Source organism: Chelon labrosus, assembly GCF_963514085.1.
Source record: "Chelon labrosus genome assembly, chromosome: 14".
Taxonomy (NCBI): Eukaryota; Metazoa; Chordata; class Actinopteri; order Mugiliformes; family Mugilidae; genus Chelon; species Chelon labrosus.
In genome coordinates this window covers 14,911,731-14,931,803 of record NC_140347.1, presented here as the reverse complement: position 1 = coordinate 14,931,803, position 20,073 = coordinate 14,911,731, and the positions used below count along the sequence as shown (strand labels likewise).

The 20,073-nt window shown below is 42.4% G+C and overlaps 2 protein-coding genes across 2 annotated transcripts; both read right to left on the bottom strand.

Annotated features, from left to right (window-relative positions):
- Nucleotides 1–15,761: 15,761 nt before the first annotated feature.
- Nucleotides 15,762–17,242, bottom strand: LOC311499427 (uncharacterized protein; the record flags this gene model as incomplete). Its single annotated transcript, XM_084560377.1, has 1 exon — nucleotides 15,762–17,242. The coding sequence occupies exon 1, from the start codon at nucleotides 16,791–16,793 to the stop codon at nucleotides 15,762–15,764; it is 1,032 nt and encodes a 343-aa protein (XP_084416503.1). The 5' UTR covers nucleotides 16,794–17,242.
- A 442-nt stretch (nucleotides 17,243–17,684) lies between these two features.
- Nucleotides 17,685–18,683, bottom strand: LOC311499156 (uncharacterized protein; the record flags this gene model as incomplete). The annotated part of the gene is made up of 1 exon (XM_084560029.1): nucleotides 17,685–18,683. One exon carries the CDS (start codon nucleotides 18,681–18,683, stop codon nucleotides 17,685–17,687), a length of 999 nt encoding a protein of 332 aa, XP_084416155.1.
- Nucleotides 18,684–20,073: the final 1,390 nt, after the last annotated feature.

Genomic DNA, 20,073 nt, shown 5'->3' with positions numbered 1-20,073 from the left:
ACGTCCTTACCATTTTGAGCCAGAATATACGGATGAGGAGCTCGTTGAAAGGACGACGCAGAGAGAGGAACAGCTGACCAAAGAACAACAAACCGCTGCACGTCCGCGAATAGACAACAGGTAACTCTGGACTCAACCTGGAATAGCACTAGCGTATCATAACAAAATATTGGTGAAATGAACGAGTTTTGCGCCAGATAATGCGTTATTTAGAGGCTGTGTTTCGGTGCCCCATTCACTCCCACTATATGGATATACGCGGATCTAAATATCTCCCGAAGGACTATGAGTTACACAAAAGTTATATGGGTGAGTAAACGATTGTATATTATGCCAGAAATAAGGTGCAGGTTGTAAAAACAATAATTCCCCTTTAAGGTATTTACAGTTGAGATGGATTGATAAATGTAATGCTAACAAACACTTACTACTACAAACGCTACTATTTAGCAATTAAAATGATTTTATCTTAGCTCAGTTTTTGAGGCTTCTTGCTCTCAAGTTTCACCAAAATCATAATTTCCTGTCTTCTTTTGAATAGCTGAGTTACTCTGGTACTCTAGTCTTTCCATGTGCCCTCTGGCAAGCTGCAAAAGCATCCTCTCGCTGTGACTCACTGCTGTACACTTCTAGTAGTCTAGACTTATCTGTCACCTTCACGTCCAGCCTTGTTAAAATACATTTTTAATCTACCGATTTTAGATGTAAATGGCAAGCGCACGCTGTGCCACATAATGAAATCAGAATTGACTCGTGAATGCAAATGGCGTATTGATATTCTGGCATGTTCAAAATGACCTGACAGCGAAGCTAAAAGTAAAGCCGCAGTGACGAGGGACTGACACATCTTACTGTTGCCTCACAGACAAGGTGTCTGCATCACTCACCGGTGCGAGATGGCAGTTTGTTTGATTAGCAACGGGGCCGCCTTCCACTACAGCTACACCTCTTCACTGTTGCTTCCCCACTGAGCTTCCAAGTCTAAGTTATGCAGCCTCACAGAAACATCACGGAGGAGGTCAGGGAGGACTCTGCAGGCTGTCCACCCACACGTGTCCGATTCAGGACCGCTATCTCTCCTGGCCAGCCGCAGATTCACACATGTCAAAGCCTGGCAGGAAGGCCTTTGTTTTGCGCTGACAGGTGGAGCTGGAATGTCAAAGGCGTGCATTGTGTAACGGAACAATGTTCCTTCGGCAGATGCACATGCAAATACACAAGCTCCTTCACGTTCAAATTTAGACTTCCGAGCGCGCACACACACGCACGCAGCTGTACACAAACATCACCCCTCCTCTCCGCCGCCTACCTACAAGTGCACACAAATAATTGTACTCGCAAATATACACACTCCTTCGCTCATATACCCACAGTCATGCGTGCTCTACTCCACAGTGACCCGCTGCGATCTGCTGGCTAATCACCAATTTTTTACGCCCACACATTGGCCATCTGTTGCATTCAGTGGGTGTAGCATTTACACAAAAAAATTGCTCATTATCCCTTCACCAAAATGGCACCAGTTATTATCCAGCTCGCTAATGTCTGCTACTTCTTAAATCCCTTGTGTTTTTTTGTTTTTATATTCCAGTTGTGGAATCTCAGAGAGAGGATTTTTTAACTTTATGCACACTCATTCACACTGTAATTGTAAAGTCTAAACAGCTTAAAGGGATCAAGGAGTGCAGGAGAAAACTGTGCATAAAATACTCTTTCTGATTTGAATTTTAATTACATTATCTTGCTGACGCTTCATTCATATGCGCCACACTGAAGAGAGGTCGGAGAAAAATGGTTGACACTGCAGCCTGCAGCATGTCATGCTTCTTTCAAACAGCTGTGCACCTTAATATTTCACTAGCTCCAGTATCAAATCATGCATCATGCTTGTAGGATGCTGTAAATATTCATAAACATTCAGCCTAATGTCAGTCGCTTCCAACTGTTTCACTGCAACTTAGCCAGTCATTTAGATAGATAGATAGACAGACTTTCTAAGTGACACCTGCTGTACTTAGAAAGACGAGCGTCACCAGAGGAGCTTTGCAGCGTTTCATGTGATGAATGTGATTCCTAAAACTTGTGTGTCCCAAACAGCTGACTCTCAGCTCTGATTGTTAGTCGGTGACGCACCGGTATCGAGTTACCGCCCCAACCATTTTGACGAGAGCGTGCACACACAGATACCGACCCTCGACCTTTACAGCGGAGATTGTCTGCAAAAGTTGCCGGTCTAAAAATAGGGAAATCCCTTTTAGAGTCCTGCAGTACAAACTAGATAGATAGATAGATAGATAGATAGATAGATAGATAGATAGATAGATAAATACTTTATTTATCCTGTGGGAGATGGGATCGTATAGCCTGAGAGACAAACAACCTGTCTGTGGAGCAGGACAGAGACAGCAGCCTTGTCACTGAACGAGCTTCTCTCCCTATGGTGTTGTGTAGAGGGTGGTGGACATTGTTCATAATGGGCCGGAGCTTGTTCAAGGTCCTTTCCTCTGCCACTGATGTCAGGGGCTCCTGCTCTGCCTGTACCACAAAGCCCTCCTTCTGTGTCCTTCTTTTTAGCGCTGCCTCTCCAGCACACCACAGTGTAGAAGAGGGCTGGCACCGATAGTCCGGTAGAACACGTCCAGCAGCTTCGGGCAGATATTAAACGACCGTAGCCTCCTGAAGAAATAGAGACGGCTCTGACCTTTTTTGTGTACTGAGTCTATGTTAGTTGACCAGTCCAGTTTGTGATCCAGATGTAGACTCAGGTACTTATAGGTCTGAACCATCTCTACACACTCCCCGTTGATGGTTACGGGCTGCAAGTAAGGCCTGGACCTCCGAAAATCCACTACCATCTCATTGGTTTAAGCTGTATTGATCAGAAGGTGGTTCGCTCCACAACATGAGACAAAGTTGTTCACCAGATCCTTGATACACCCCACAGTCACAGTGTCATCTGAGGACTTCTTCATATGACACGACTGTGTGTTGCACCTGAAGTACGAGGTGTACAGGGTGAACGGTGCTGCTGACGACAGTCAGTCATGTTCTACTCACATGTCTCAAAACAATATATATTCTTATAGCCAAGAATCAAAGCTGTAGACTGACTGTTATCAGATAACAACGCTCACACATCGCAGCTCAAGTGTGTTGGGATATAAGAGAAAAGAAAAGAAAGAACAAGAGAGTGCAACAGGAAGAAAAACAAAGCAAGAGAGTCTTTCAAACACAGTATCATGGAAAAAAACAAATCATAAAATGGCCCAAACGGGATACACTAATGGATTCGTATCTTGAGGAAAATGGACAAACACATTCATTTGAATAAGAATACGTGTGCGCATATTTCAGTGGCTTAAAAGCCCACCCCTGCGACCATTATCTCAGTTTGAGAGATATTTCCAGCAGCAGGAGAGGGAAAGAGCAATCTTCCTGGTGTCAGATTCAGAATAAGAGGAGAAAACAGGTTCCAAGTGCGTTATTGTGCGGCAAATTACTATTTTTTTCTTTTCCTTTTGCAACACGAATGTTTAAAACGCTGCTGCGTAGGATCACCTTGGAGCACCTCGATTCAGGCAGAGAGCTTCATGAAAGTGCATGACAATAATTACACAGATTAAATGTGACCTTCTACAAAATAGAATAGATAATGCACCGAACGCTCTCAACCAGTCTGCAAAAATTATTTCCAGAGTGTCTTTGTCCACTCTAACCCTTTCCCCACTTTTATCTTGCAGAGGTTCTCTTGCGAGGACTCCTATCGGTAACTTATGGAACCCGCAGAATATAATACACATTCATTTGGGAAATCAAATAACGCGTGCCCAGGCGATGTATTGTTTCAGATGAATTATTGAACGGCTTTTCAGCTGACCACGCCAGAACCAATCAAGATGTCTGCGTAAAGTGTTGAACGATGAAATCAATACGGTTGAGCCTCTGCGACATAAAACCGGTGAAGATGAAGTACAGCCTTATGCACTTTTCTGGTACATTTCTCCCAGTCTAATAAAAATGAAATGGAAAATATAACTGCAAATGCAATATGAGAAATACGCCTGTGGTGTGATCCTGGCTGGTTTTTCTTCTAAGGGACTAATAGAGACGTGGTCTGATGGAACGCTTCTCCTGCAAGAGAGCCCTACGAGGGTTTGCAAACATTAAAATTCTGCTCGAAGACACCTGCAAGAGCAAACTTAGTGATAGTTATATTGGGGCAGGTATGCGGCACCGTTTAAAAGAAATCAGCAATTACTTTCCCAATGGATTCTAATAGTATTTATTATAGAATATTTTAATGAATACAAAGATTCATGCTGGGGGACTCCTAAGTGGAGAATTAAACCGTGAGAGATAAGCCCTCAATACACATAATAAACCTGTAAAACTATTCACTTGAAAACAAAGAACAGCATTAAAATAAAAAAAAAGGTAAAACAGTGCCTTTAATCCCAGTACGCTATCAGTGTCTTGAGACCTGACAGGTGAGTTATGGCCTCATTTCTTCAGGTTGCTAACCGAGGTGCTTTTTTATCGTGGGTTTTATGTGAAACAGAGACTGTTTGGTTCTGTACTATCACTGTGTAATGCTGAGTCTATACTGACGCAGTGGCGAGGCCTTAACTCAATGAAAACATCTTACTCAGTTCACCTAATGACATGTCTGCCCTCATCCAGAACCTCTGCTGCAAGTGTAAGCTCGAAAGAGTTACATCAGATCTCTTCTTCTTCAGGAAAATACCTGTCTGATTAGATTTACGTCGCATAGGTTAAACCAAGAGGAGCAGTAAAATGTTTATGAACTCGTTATGTTGCTTTAATCGACTACAGCCTCTCATAATACTATATTAGTTTAGTTAATTATTGCTTTGGAATCCTGTCGTGGAAGATATTGATTCGCCCGCACAGTCGGCCTCACTGCAACGAGCAATTCAAAATGTTACGGCTCATTGGTGGTGGTTATGTTTCTGCTCCTTTAATTAGACCACCCAGGAACTTTGTTTTATCTTTTATCTACACTGCAGTGGGTCCAGTGGTGTATCTGTTCCCACTCGACGTTTTCTATTTATTTTATATCTTAAGAACGAATGTCGTAAGACATAAAATAAATTTAATATGGTTTCTTATGAATGGCCCCCCTCTTGTGGCACTGACAACCCCCGTGAGTGGACATTTTCGGAAAGATCCAAGTTAATGAGGTGTGACGCATCTGTTGATGCTTTCACAAACAGCAGAAGTAGATGGTATGTTAACAAAGTGCTCTCTTTGGGATTTTATAATACGTCTGAGGATTCAGGAACAGGTATTCAGGTCGTGGTATAATCAAAAACAAAGCTAAGACAAAGGCATCTGGACTTGTTTGAGTTTTCTTGAGGACATTTCACCACCATCCAAGAGACATCTTCAGCTCTGAATGACCGGTGAAGAGTTCAGGATTTGAGAGGTCAATTAGATGAGGAAACATGAGCATGAACACGCAAGGTGATTGTTTGACGGTTAGACTGACTGACTGAATCTCCAACGATGAAGGAAGATAGGGACAGGACCCACCTGATCAAGTATCTGTGGGATGATCCACAGAGGCCCCTTCCTTCAACCCACAGGACCGAAAGGCCCCCACTAACAACATCCTGCTGCCAGACACCACAGGACACCCTCAGAAGGCCCAAGTCCATTCTCTGATGAGTCAAAACTGTTTTGGAGGCACTACATACAATATTAGGAAGGTGGTCATAATGTTATGCCTAATCAGTGTATGTCTACAGCTTAACTCTTAATCAGATGAAATCACAGTGTAAGATACATTCAACCCTTCAACAGCATAAATAGACTAAAAGTGGAACTTAAAAGGGAACTACTTTTTTTTTTTTTTTTTTTTACAACTTGGACCTTATTTCTGGCATAAAATACAATCGTTTACTCACCCATATAACTTTTGTGTAATTTGTAGTCAGTCGGGAGATATTTAGATCGGTGTAAATCCATATAGTGGGAGTGACTGGGGCACCGAAACGCAGCCTCTTAATAACACATTATCTACCACGAAACTGGTTCATTTCATCAATATACTGCTATAGTTCGTCCACAACCTCAGAATTGAAAAAATATTCAGCCATGTTGCAAAAAAGTAGCAGTAGCAAATTACAGGTAAACAAGCCAACCATCACAGGCGTGCGCATCATCCAGGCCAGAAGACATCATCCTGGGTCTGTAGGTCAATCTACAAACCCCGGATGATGATAACAGGCAGCTCCGGACTAGGTCTGGGGAATAGCACTAGCGTATCAATATCAAAAAAATATTGGTGAAATGAACGAGTTCACGGAAGATAATGCGTTATTTAGAGGCTGTGTTTCGGTGCCCCAGTCACTCCCACTATATGGATATATGCAGATCTAATTATCTCCCGACTGACTGTAAACTACACCAAAGTTATATGGGTGAGTAAACAATCTTATTTTATGCCAGAAATAAGGTCCAGGTTGTAAAAAACAGTAGTTCCCCTTTAATACAATGGTATTAGTTCACTGTAAAAGTTTAAAGTTCAGCTATTAGAAATATATAGAGACGGGTTAGTTGATAGCCAGCAAGCTAGGCTAATCTCCTCCTTGCCCCAGCACAACAGTTAACTTACAATAAAGTCCTTTTTATTTTATTCTTTTAATTCTTATCTAATTCTTCTCTAATTTAAGTCTTAAATCTCAGTCAACAGACTAAACTTCAATATTTAGATTCCACTAATGGCAGGGAAACATTGTGCTGTTCCTTCTTTACATTCCACTGGAGTGAGTGTTTACAGACCACAAATGAATATGTAAATTAAGAGTCAGAATCTTTGTGAATTTATTCATGTTGTTACCTACTTGTTATGTATTGACTTGAGCAGTTTTGTGATTTAGTGGCAGTGCTCTGCGTGTCGTGCCGCTGCTTTCCATACTGTATTACTGTTGTGCTGACTGTTTCTATCAGGCAGATCCAGATGAACTCGGCCTGTGGAAGCCGTGTCCACCGACACCTTCGGACAACTTGTTCAAAGTCAAAGCTCGTTAAAGCCGCCTCGGTCTATTTAAAAATCAATCCACCCCTTGTGCATGCTTTTTTCTAAATTATTTTTTTATTTAGCAAATGAATTTAATTAGAATTTTATAAATAGCAGGAAGAAAAAAGGAAAGGCTCTCCTGTGTACCACAGCCTGCCTTATAAAGAGCTACATGCTTGAGCCTGGAACAAGTTGTTCTTTCTTTGCTCTAAGTCACTTCAGTTCTTGCCCTTCAATGACGGCCCCCGCTTCAAAAAACTGCTTACAAAGGGCACATTTCAATAAGCGAGCCATGTTGCATTGGCCCCGTGTCACATCTGCTGATAAATGTATGGACATCTAATTACGGAAATTGGCCTTGAGAGACCCAGGGTGCAGTGATAGATCTGACCTGCTGCCTGATGCACTTGCCATTGCTGATTATCTCATCCGGAGACGATAAGGTTTTATGGAGTGGAACATCCTTGCCCTGTGTAGAGGATTGCTACAATGATTACAATTAATTTAGTGAGGCAGGTTATAAAAACAATATTTAGTGAGGGCGCTGCAAGATTGATGCCTCCTCTGGGATGTCGAGCTTCTCCCTGTTAGAAAAAAACAACAACTTGCATTTCCATACATCAGAGTGTGACAGCTTTGCATTAGTGTAACCTTGGGTTTCAGCCCTCGCAGGATAATGTGAAAAAAACAAGTGAAGTTGCACAGAAAAGTGTGATATCCATCTAATGAAAACTGTAACATCCACGCCCAAATGACTGATTCGTCGTAAAAGTCAACTTCACTGTATTGCTTCGAGGCCAAGACGTTTGACAATGTGTGAAAAAAGTCATATGGAAATTTGAAATTAAGTCATTTGCAAAGGCTGGAGGAAAAAAAAAAAATCAATTCATGAATAATTGAATGAACTGAATAACTACTGAAAAAGACGTTGGCAGAAACTTGTCACATTAGAGGAAATAAAGAGCAGTCTCGCGCATCTGTGGTAATTAATTTGACATTTAGGGAAATATTTCTTGCAGGGAGTTTGAAAAGAAAATTGATTCAATCATTCTGGTTCATTAAATATAGCGGCAGACTGTAGATGGTTTCATTTAAATCAAAGGCTGGTTAGAATAGCTCGGTCTAAACCTGTCCTGCGCTTCTGAAGGCAACGCATAGGTCAAACTTTTACTCTTTTACACAGTTTCACATATAGCTGACAGGCTGATTACTGTCAAGATCAAGGTCTAATAAACCTTTTTCATGGCAAACACCTTGACTTGTCAGAGTAGGTGAAGCACAGGTGTCAGCCATAGCCAGACGTTCACCTCCCCAGCAATGAAACTATGTGTCATAGCAACGCAGAGAGCAAGAGCTGTGATTGGTCTGCTTGGTAGTAGCATGCATCTCCATCTCTACAGTTTTGGATCAATAACGATGGAACACATACTGTAGAGGAAAAGTTAGCTGAGGAGGTTCAGAGATACAAACATTGGTATTGAAAGTTTCAGTCGCCATTGTTGAAAGTGAAGCAGGAAGTAGAAACAAAAATTAACCCGACTGGCAAAAAAGACACAGCACCCACTAGCGTTTGGGTGGCGTTTTTACAGAGCGAACCACACTGATGAGCATACAAGTGATAAATGGCTCTCATCGGCGTAGGCTACATGTGTCGTCCCGTTTTTCACAACCTGAACCTTATTTCTGGCATAAAATATGATTGTTTACTCACCCATATAACTTTGGTGTCATTTGGAGTCATTCAGACGATTTTTAGATCCAGCGGAGCACCATGTATATCCATATAGTGGGAGTGACTGGGGCACCGAAACTTGTTCATTTCACCAATATTCTGTTATGATACGCTAGTGCTATTCCCCATTGAGTCCAGATTACCTGTTATTATCATCCGGGGTCTGTAAATTAACCTACTAACCTCTGACCTGGATGATGTCATCTCTGAGCTTGTTTACCTGTAATTTGCTACTGCTAGTTTTTTGCAACATGGCTGAATATTTTTCCGATTCTGAGGTTGTGGATGACGACTTTGTTTATGATGGACGTCATTACCGTTTTGAGCCAGAGTATACGGATAAGGGGCTCGTTGAAAGAAGGATGCGGAGGCAGAGAGAGGAACAGTGGCAAAAGGACTAAACGGGGAATAGCACCAGCGTATCATAAGAAAATATGAGTGAAATGAACAAGTTTCGCGGCAGATAATGCGTTATTTAGAGGCTGCGTTTCGGTGCCCCAGTCACTCCCACTATATGGATATACGCGGTGCTCCACTGGATCTAAATATCTTCCTAACGACTCCAAATGACACCAAAGTTATATGGGTGAGTAAACAATCATATTTTATGCCAGAAATAAGGTCTAGGTTGTAAAAAATGGCAATTCCCCTTTAAACTAGCCAGCTGACGACCGTATGGACCAGGCAGTGTTACCAATCTTCTCATTTAACACCTTGACAGAACTTGAATATGCACATTTGCCAGCATGCAGAGAGAAAATGGCAGAAATTTAATACACCAGTCACAATTATGTATTTATTTAGTGTGTAATCACTTCACATCTGCATGGGGAACTTGTCCTATGTGGCAGCCACCACAGCTTAACCACAGGGAGTGGTGTTCAGATGGCTGCAGCGTGCAGCCTCACTATTAGTTGCCACTAAATCCTACCCACTGGTTGTTAAAGTGGTCACATTAATGGCATTTCTTAACTTTAGAGAGGCTAACTGTTCCCCTGATTACATGACTTATGCTCAATCAGGAGCTTTTTAAATCCACGAATCAATAAGATGTATTAGCTCATGATGATATTGTGTTTTGTAGCTATCCAAGTCTGTCTTTATAAGCTGGAATGACCTCTTTATGCCCATCAGGGGCACACGACATTCCTCGGTAGCTTTGACCTTGTTCCTGCATGCTGTGAACAAGTTTCAGTAGCTGCAGGCACCACTCCAGCTCCCAAAACAACAGGTGAAAGGTCCGTTTCAGGTGCTGCATAAAGCCCCTCGTGACATGATGATAATCCAAATGAGCTCAGTGCGAAAGGACCTCAGCGTGCCAGCATGAAAACTTATGGCCGAGGCTTCGAGGAATCACTGGAGGAGATTTAGACGTCGATACGTGATGAAACGCTGTGTCCTTGCCTTTGTGCCTGGTGGTAATTAAACCTCCTTGGCCTGTTTGTCCCCTGAATGGCTCACTGTGGGTGATTACAGATGGACGGCGATGTGGAAATCAATCTGCCATCCCCGGGAAGAAAAATTACAGAGTGGGACTCAATACGAATAGCAGCGACAGGAGAATCTACCAGGAAGATTTTTTTCCTCTTACAGCAACCTCAGATCAAAGCAGCAAGTATCTACTGCAGCACATCGCTGCAGTGGAATATATACATAGTGATTATAGAGAGCGGATGTGTGCAGTCTGAGGGGAACGGCAGAAGTTGTGGGTTGAGCAGAAGATCTGTCGGTAATAGTTAAGGATGCTATTAATGGGAAATCAGTACTCTTGTGATTTCTGAGGGTGGGCTAAAAAAAAATAGGTGAGTCATACATATCGGGCATTAAAATGAAAGAGGTCACTAGACTTTTTCTTACAAATAAAGTACAAATAAATAAAGTTCAGTTCATAAGCAATTAGGCTTACTTAATCAATATTCTCAGGTGTTTTGCATGAGACTACGGCTTCCTCCCACAAGACATGCTTGTTAGGTTTTTTTATTTTTTATTTTTTTTGTGCGGCTTTGAAGCTCAGTGTGGGTGGCTGCTGTGATCATCGCCATCTTGGACTAATTGACTCCACTCGAATCCCAGCTGATTCAAAAATATACAACTTTAAGCCTTTATGTCATGAGTGGAAAATAAGCTATAGAAAACACTAGTGTTTTTGTATCAGGTTGCAAACGTATTTACATTGCTTGTAAAGGGGGCCATTTTAATGTGGGAGTCCTGACGAATTTACTGGTTTTTGGAGGCAGCCTCAAGTGGCCATTTGTCATAATTTCAGGGTTTTTTTAACTCCAGTTTTTGGTCCCAGGGCTTTCTGTTTGTCTTCAGACTCATTAATTTCCCCTCACCTATTAGTCATTTGTGAGTGTAGAGTTGAGTTGCTGTGTTCACCAGAGGTGTCTTCCCTTGAGTTTCTCATTTACTAGTTTCTTCAAGTCTTCTGGGTTGGTGCTTTGTCTTAGATCACCCCTGGGGGTTTGGACTTTTTTAATTACTTTTTTTTTGTCTGCCTTTGTAGGCTCGCCATATTTTGGGACTCTTGTTGAGTTTATTAGCCTTTTATTAAAGCGTGCTTTTAGTTCTTTAAACCTGCCTCCTGGTCCGAGATGAAAAACGTACCATGTCCAAACCCAAAATAATGGAAAGTAATGAAATTACTATCAACGGTTTTGCCCCAGTGTTTATTTTACAAAGACAAATCGCTGTAATTTACTTTACTTTAAATCTCAGAAAAAAATAAAAACTCTGAAAGTTTGTAACTACAGCGAACTGTCCCTTTAAACACAACATCTGTGATGATTACATATGAGTTATTACTATAATTTTCAGCCTGTCACTGTCCATATCAAGCCAAAAAAACAAAACAAGCTCTATCTTGATAAATAATGATGAAAGTGAATGGATGCTGCGTCTCCTCTTAGTATCCATCATCACTGCTGCTTCATTAATTGTGTTGTCATTACACTCCAGTCATCTTGATGTTTTGGTCGCATTTACTTTTCTCCCGAGCTTACAGTGCTTATTTGCACATTTGCAGTTTCTTCCATCATTGTCTACATTTTGTTTATTATTTGGGAACAGAGGTCGTGAAGGATGTTGTTATGTTTCTTTGAATTTCCACGTCTCGAGACACTGAAGCAGCAATACCTTTATTCCTGCTATAAAACAGGCTCGATCTGTGGAAGCGTGTTAGACGCGGCGTCCATCCAGGAAGAGCCTCCTAATAGCCCATTTCCCTGGAGAGCGTGTGAGGCCATTTACAACCACCAATCACGCAGTAGGGGGAGCGACCTCGTCCCTCTTTGCCAATAATGAGATAATGCACAAAAGCAACACCGGTTTGCTTTCCCCCGTGTTTATGTTGTCACCTAGAGTGATGATTTATGAGCAGGGGAGCGAGATGAATAAAATGCACCCGGGATTATGATAAATGAAGATGCAGGTTAATGCATGCTATTTTTTCCCCTCACTCAACACATTCAGCTGTGTGAACGGTGAAAATTGATTCAAAGTTTAGCAATGCATGCTGGTCCTGGACATGCACAGGTTTGAGGGATAAACAATATTCTGTCAGCTGTGCGTAAAAAAATGCTTGGGAGGTTGATAAAGGGCTCAGTGGGAGTGCCTCACTGTTGTTAGGTGCTTGCATGGTAATGGCCTCAAGCTCGTGAAGGCAGCCACGATGTGACTTCTGTCACCCACCTCGAGGTAAGCTTTTAATGAGTCTAACAACCGTGCTTCTTATTTCAACCTGCGCTCAAACATGAAAAGGTGAGTGTGACCCGTGAGATATCAAGGTTAAAGAATAAAGGTGCACTGCAGCAGGGTAGATAACGAGGAGACACTGCTGATGAATGTGTGTGTCTTGTCAGAGTGGAAATTTTGTCTTGGAGGGATTTTCTTGACAATCCTTGGTCCCACGTTCCTTATTCAAAAATGATAGTTGATGATAGTTGATGAAGATGGTAAACATGATAAGACTACTGAGTTCAAACTGATTGTCTGTCATGAGAAAAGAATATTGCTTGTAGCTTCTTCCCTAACAATAACCATTGTGGTGGCGTTTTTATCATTTGTTTTTGTTCCCCACAGTGTCTGAATTGACTGTTTTGGATCAATAAAGATGGAACACATCGTGGAAAGGTTAACTGAGGAGGTTTGGTGATGCAAACATTTGTACGAAATACAGAAGTTACAGTCGCCATTCTTGAAAGTGAAGCAGGAAGTAGTTTCAGAGCGAGCCAGACTGACGAGCGCACAAGTACACAAATGATGTCTACCTCCCGCAGATGCATAAGCTGCACTTAATGAACCAGAGCCACGATCAGGTGATGGTGGAGACCAAAAACAGTGCTAAAAGACATCCCTAAACACACCTTTAAATGAAACACAAATGTTACTCGTCTAGATTACATCGCAGATTATACTAAATGACCCAGGTCATGGTAATCTAGAGACATCTTTGTGAGTCATAAAGATATCCAGCAGATCTCATTTCATAGTTTTACCTATAGCATCTAGCTCTTTTCAGTGAAAAAGCAATTCAAGAGTCATAAAGATATCCAGCTGCCTTCTTCTCAAATGTTGCTTTGCTGGATGTGTAGCGAACCAGTGTTTGCCTGTATTAAAATATCTGAAAAATGTAGTTATTATTCAAAGTGAGGGCAGAGATTTTGCAAAATGGTTTCTTGTACATGTATATTTATTGATGTATTAAAGGGGAATTACCGTTTTTTACAACCTGGACCTTATTTCTGGCATAAAATACAATCGCTTACTCACCCATATAACTTTGGTGTCATTTGGAGACGTTCGGACGATATTTAGATCAGCGTATATCCATATAGTGGGAGTGACTGGAGCACCGAAACACAGCCTCTAAATAACACATTATCTGCCATGAAACTTGTTCATTTCACCGATATTTTGTTATGATACGCAGGTGCTATTCCCCGTTGAGTCCGGAGTTACCTGTTATCTATTCGCAGACGTGCAGCGGTTTGTTGTTCTTTGGCCAGCTGTTCCTCTCTCTGCCTCTGCATCCTCCTTTCAGCGAGCTCCTCATCCGTATACTCTGGCTCAAAACGGTAAGGACGTCCATCATAAACAAAGTCGTCGTCCACAACCTCAGAATCGGAAAAATATTCAGCCATGTTGCAAAAAAAATAGCAGTAGCAAATTACAGGTAAACAAGCCGCGCTTGGCGCTCAGAGATGACATCATCCAGGTCAGAGGTTAGTAGGTCAATCTAGAGACCCTGGATGATGATAACAGATAACTCCGGACTCAACGGGGAATAGCACTAGTGTATCATAACGAAATATTGGTGAAATGAACGAGTTTCGTGGCAGATAATGCGTTATTTAAAGGCTGCGTTTCGGTGCCCCAGTCACTCCCACTATATGGATATACGCGGATGTAAATATCGTCCGAACGACTCCAAATGACACCAGATTTATATGAGTGAGTAAACGATCGTTTTTTATGCCAGAAATAAGGTCCAGGTTGTAAAGAAAAGGTAATTCCCCTTTAACATGTATGTATAAGTAGTATGGCTGAGGTGGAGCCATATTAGTTAGATTAAAACGAATATGCTGAGTTTGTGAGTCCATTGTGTGCCGGTTGATAAAATGTGCTGTATTATGTGCTAATGAGCAGCTATCAGAGAAGATCATGTCTCCATTACTTCAACGCCAGGTCGGAAAGGCCACCGTAATTTTCAAGTGTGTGAAAGCCTTGCCTGTGACCTTTTAGATTTTATTGTCATTCAGTCATCATTAGCAGGAAGGCAGCATGTAAGAGACCATTCCTCCATACTGACCGGACAACCCCATCTATCCAAAGAACATATGGCGGGCCTCTATACACTTACAAACGTCAAGTCCTGGGGGGGCTCCCTGGATCAGATGGAGATTAATTGCCTTGCCCAAAGAGCAGCAGTAGTTGTTAAAGCAGAGGACGGAGCACTGTTCACTTTCCCCAAAACAGATGTTCACACACGGAGGGACTTCTCATAAAAGAGAATTAGGATCTGAACCAGCAAGCCCTCTTCCTCAACCTTTAACCTCCGGGATACGAATCAAAGAGATGAAATGAAAGACATACATCAAGACTTTCAAGTTTGACTTTTGTTCTCTGGGGAGCATTTACGCACAAGATTTAATTTTCATAAGTAATGTCCTCTAGAGGAGGCGATGTTTTACATTTTATAAGGGTAATAAATTACCGTACGGTGCACTCACTGTGATCAAGGCTCGAGCAGGGGTATGTGGGCATGCGGAAGATATATGCACACATGTGGTATAAGAAGAAGAGAGACCTAAAGAAATAGAAGAAACGATATTTAAACACATCCAGAAGAGGTCAGCTGCAAGACTGAGCCATAGCACTGCCCACACACTCCCACATGCTCAACATCATTAAAAACAAAAGGCCACGGCTGAAACAATGCTGCAATCTGTGATGCAACCAACAACAAGTGAGACAGATCTGTTGGCACGAGGACGCGCCGCAAGAATCTCAAAAGAGCTCTTTATTTCCCTGTCATTCCCCGCCACGACGGATATCAATTTCTTTTTCCTAACCACGGCTTCTCGGACGATTTATTTCTCATTCATTAAAATGTGATCAGTCTCGACAAAAGCGGGATTTAAAATGGACTGGGCTCATCCTTCAGGTTGTGCTCATTCGCTGTATGAGATTATGAGCAGAAAGTTTTATGAGAAAAATAATCTGAATGTACTGGCAACGACATTTGCTTTAACAGATTTTTGGCTGGGACATACTGAATAAGCAGGTCCTTGACTGAGCTGTCTGTTCAGCTCACTGGTTTGAGAATCTATTGAGTGTCTTACGCCACCCGGTGGGCTGGACAATGTCCAAACAGTGGAGAAGGACAGATCAGAAGAAAGCAATCAAACACAGCATAATATCTCAATCATTTTTATTTTTGGCATGAAAACGTACAGAGGAAATGCAAAATCATATTATATATGCCCATCAAAAACTGTGAATCCCTGCTTCTGATTTTTTAAGGCCTAGTTGGCTTTCGGTTAAAGACGCCACTTGCTGATGTTTGAGAGCTTCAGGGCCGTTACAAGTCACTTCCTCCAGAAAGAGGACATTTCGAGGATGGTTGGTGAGCCACCTCCACAGATACTCAAGCTTCCCATCACACTCAAAGGGGTTCCTTGTCATGGTCACTAGGAATGAGGTTTTTTTATCATCCAGCAGACCAGGGGGCAAGTGCCGTAGCTGGTTTTGATCAAGCATCAAAAGTTGGAGGTCTTGCAGCCCGTGGAGGAGCTTCGCTGGCAGCTCTTGGAGCTGGTTCCCCTGCAGAAACAGGTGGGAGAGTTTAGGGTTGTGTGTAAAGGTTGCAGGTTGTAAGACGGTTAGTTTGTTCCCAAATAGAAGTAATGTCTGCAGCTCGGGGAGATCTTTCAGTACGTCTTCTTGTAGCTCTTGTAGATTGTTATCACTCAAGTCTAGATACTTCAGATGGGGCAGTCTCTGAAACAGAGCAGCTGGGACGCTGGTCAAACGGTTCCCAGACAACTCCAGCCGGGTCAGGCTGCTGTTGAAGGGAAACCACGCCGCGTCTGCCTTTTCAAACAGATTATTCTTCATCACCAGGCTTTCGAGCAAGGCATGGCTGAAGATGTTAGGAGGCAGATGAACCAGCTGATTCCCCGTGAGATCCAACTTCTTCAGGTGAGGAACGACGCTCAGCAGGTCCGCAGAAAGGCTCGTGAGGTTGGTGTGATACAGCTGGAGGTTGTTTAAAAGGGGCACAACACTCAACTGACTGCCTGCAACGCTGCTAAGATTTGTGGATTGGATGGACAATCGCGTGGTGTTGGGCGGTAAACCATCTGCAGGAAAATGTGCGAGGGAACCTTGGCTGCACTCCACCTCTGCACCTGAAGGCGGGAAGGAGCAGGAGCACATATCTGGGCACGAGTAGGCTCCTCGTTTTTGGTAACCGCATTCAAGCAGCGCAGTGAACGTCAGGAGCAGCCACAAGTTCATCTCTGAAGCACTGCACTGTGAGATTAAATATTTTAAAGTTCAAATTTAAGGGTGATATCACAAAATGATGAAAGGAACGTGATTATTAGAGCACTTCTCCTACCTGAATGGTGTAGCTGAATCCCTTGTGTGTTTTATACTGTGCTGAATATATTTGTTCCCGGCAGTGAGTGAGGACAAAATGTTGCAAGAGGCAAACAGAACCGAGCAAACAAAGCAACTCATCAGCTGGACTCTGTCCTTTCTGAGCTGATACCACACATTAATCAATATCTTCTTTTTTTCCAGTTTTTTGCAACACTATTCCACAAATAGGTGCATATGTTATGTTATATATAATATGGAAATAATTACTCTGAAGAAAAATGCAGATTTGCAAAAGTTAGGTATTTAATTTAGTACCATTAATGTGGCGATAATACAGTTGGTTAATGGAAAAGTTTGACGTTTTGGGGAATATACTTGTTGACTTTACTCGTGCAGAGCCTGCCACCGTTTGCACAAACGCTGTATCTGTCTCCCCTGTTCCAATCTTTATGCTACGATAAGCACAATTTCTTTTACAAGACGGGAAGTCAGTGTGAAACTGCTTTGCTGAGCTCTGACAAAGATCTGTCAGTCTAGTCAAATCTTTTGGGTAAGCAACGCCACCAGAACTGAGGGTTGTGGAGTTGATTTTTTTGTCTCCGACTAGTTGAAAGTGACCACGCCAGTGGTACATATATCATCTAAATCCCAACAAGAAAGCAGAATAACAAATTTTAAACATTGTCAACATTTCCTTATACCCAACACTTCATTAATGATTAAAGACAGAAATGTTTGAATCACATATTTAATCACAAACAAGACATTTCCATATCAGATAATAACCGTAAAGTACGATGAATGTTATGACTGAAGGTTTAGTTCACTTTCTGTCAGTGACATTACTGAGCGTCCTGCTAGAGATGGAGGTCCTGCACATGTGATTGTCTCCGGCTGGAAAGCCTTCTTCTTGTTCTTCTGAAGCCACCTCCAGAGATACTCCACCTTCCCGTCACACAGCCAGGGGTTGACGGTCAGGTCCAGCCCATCGTCATCCACGGAACTCAGCTGGTCCAGTAAACCGGGAGGGATGTGGCTCAACTGGTTGTCATCTAGAGCCAGGTATTTGAGCTGCGTGAGCCCCTGAAAAAGGCCGTGAGGGAGTTTGCTGAGCTTGTTCCGAGTGAGGAACAAATAAGTGAGGTTATGCATGCCCTGAAATATAGATGCATCCAGGGTGTCTAGCTTGTTGTTCTGGAGGTTCAGCCTCTCGAGTTTGGTCAGCATGTCCAGAGAATCTGCTGGTATCTTCTCTAGACGGTTGTTGGAAAGATCAATATTCTCCAGGAGGGGCAGCTTTTTAAGCAAAGCAGTTGGGATCTTTGTTAAATGATTTCCAGATAAGTCCAGCCAGGTCAGGCTGCCGTTCCCACTGAGCCACTCTGCATCAGCTTTATCCATAAGATTATTCTTTAGCACCAAGCTATGGAGGGGAGCATGGCTGAAGACATCCGCAGGAAGATCACCCAGTTTGTTTTCTGTAAGATCCAAAGTGTTGAGGTGGGGAAGGCCCCTGAGCAGATGAGGGGAAAGGGTCTGCAGCTGGTTGCTGTACAGGTGAAGGCCTTCCAGCAGGGGCGTGGCGTTGAGATGCTCTTCGGAGATGGAGGTGATGTTTGTGAACTGGATTGTCAGCAGGGTGGTGTTCTTCGGGAGACCCACGGAGGGGAACTCTGTCAGAGGTACCTCACTGCAGACCACCTCGGTTTTCTTGTGGTAGCATGTGCAAAAAGCCGGGCAGGAGAGTGCGCCATGGCTAAAAGATGCCAACCAGAGAAAAGCAAGAACACCCCAGGAATTCATGACTACTGCAGAGGACAAGAAGGGGAGGAGAGTTAAATACAGAGAGGAAAGTATTGCAAAACGTCTGACCACGTAACACCAGTACAAGTGACACCTTTTTTCCAGGTCATGCACAAAGTGTTCAGTAACATGACAAACAAACAAAAACTTACCGTTCTCTAGTTGCATGAGTATTAACCAGACTGCTCCTTATTTGCAATTCAGCACTGTTTGGTTGCAAATTACTGTCAGTCGGGGAGCAGAATCCCCCAATCTAATCATTACTTATTGTGTAAACAGGGTCTCGTCACTGTCATTTGTCAAGGACATGCAGTTGCACAAACCGAGTGACTCTTCCCTGCAGGGAAAGTACAAGGCCTGAGTAATTTTTGTCAATAGAAATAAAAAATAACAGAAATACTATTGCTCTAATAAAAAATGGTTGATTCTGAAATATGTTAAAGTTTCTGTGTTAATGTGAGTAAATGATATTCGGTGAAACGCTGCAAGATATAGATTAACGCACACGCTGTTTTTGAACTTTTTTGAACAGATTTTCTGAATATGGCATAGAAGGGGGAGAGAGGGAGGGAGGGAAGGAACTCGTCAGTATGAGATAAAACTGCACGGTCATCATTTCCAAACTGGGCGGATTTGTTGAATCTTGCGGGAAATCACAATCATCAGAAACGATGACTAATTCATGGCAAGGAATGTTTGCTCAGCAGGAGCAAAAACATGTTCACATGCATCTTGATCACATAAAGCGTTGATCTTGATCTGTCCGGGCCGGAGCTTTGAAATTTAGTCCCTTCTGGGTTCGTTTCATTGCAACTTGTCAGCTTGACTCCATTGCAATAGTGTGAAAGAGATGATATAATAATGTAAAAAATGTTCATTTTATGTTAATATTATCATTATATAGCGTATCATTAATTTATTACTGCATTTTTGGTACATTACTACAGCTGCAAAGGCTAAGATGTGGTTCATTTTAGCTACATTAAATGCTACATTAAATGCTTAGGGTCTAACCCTAACCCTAACCCTAACCCTAGGGTTAGGGTTTCTTCTTCCCCAACCTAACCCATAACAATTACTATGGTTTACTGTAGTTCACAAGGTGATCATATTATAGGTGTCACCTGAAATATTTTTGAAGATATAAATATCATCTAGGGAGGGAAATACAACCCACTTACCAGTCACTTAGGCAATCCAGCTTCATAGAGGACATCCACCGATCAAGCATAACATGATGACCATCTTCCTAATATTGTGTTGGTCCCCCTTTTCCTGCCAAACCATAATAGCTTTGTGGCAGGGTGCATTACCCTGCAGAAAGAGGCCACAGCCCATTTCCACCAGCTTGACTTCTTCCCATAGTGCATCCTGGTGCCGTGTGTTCCCC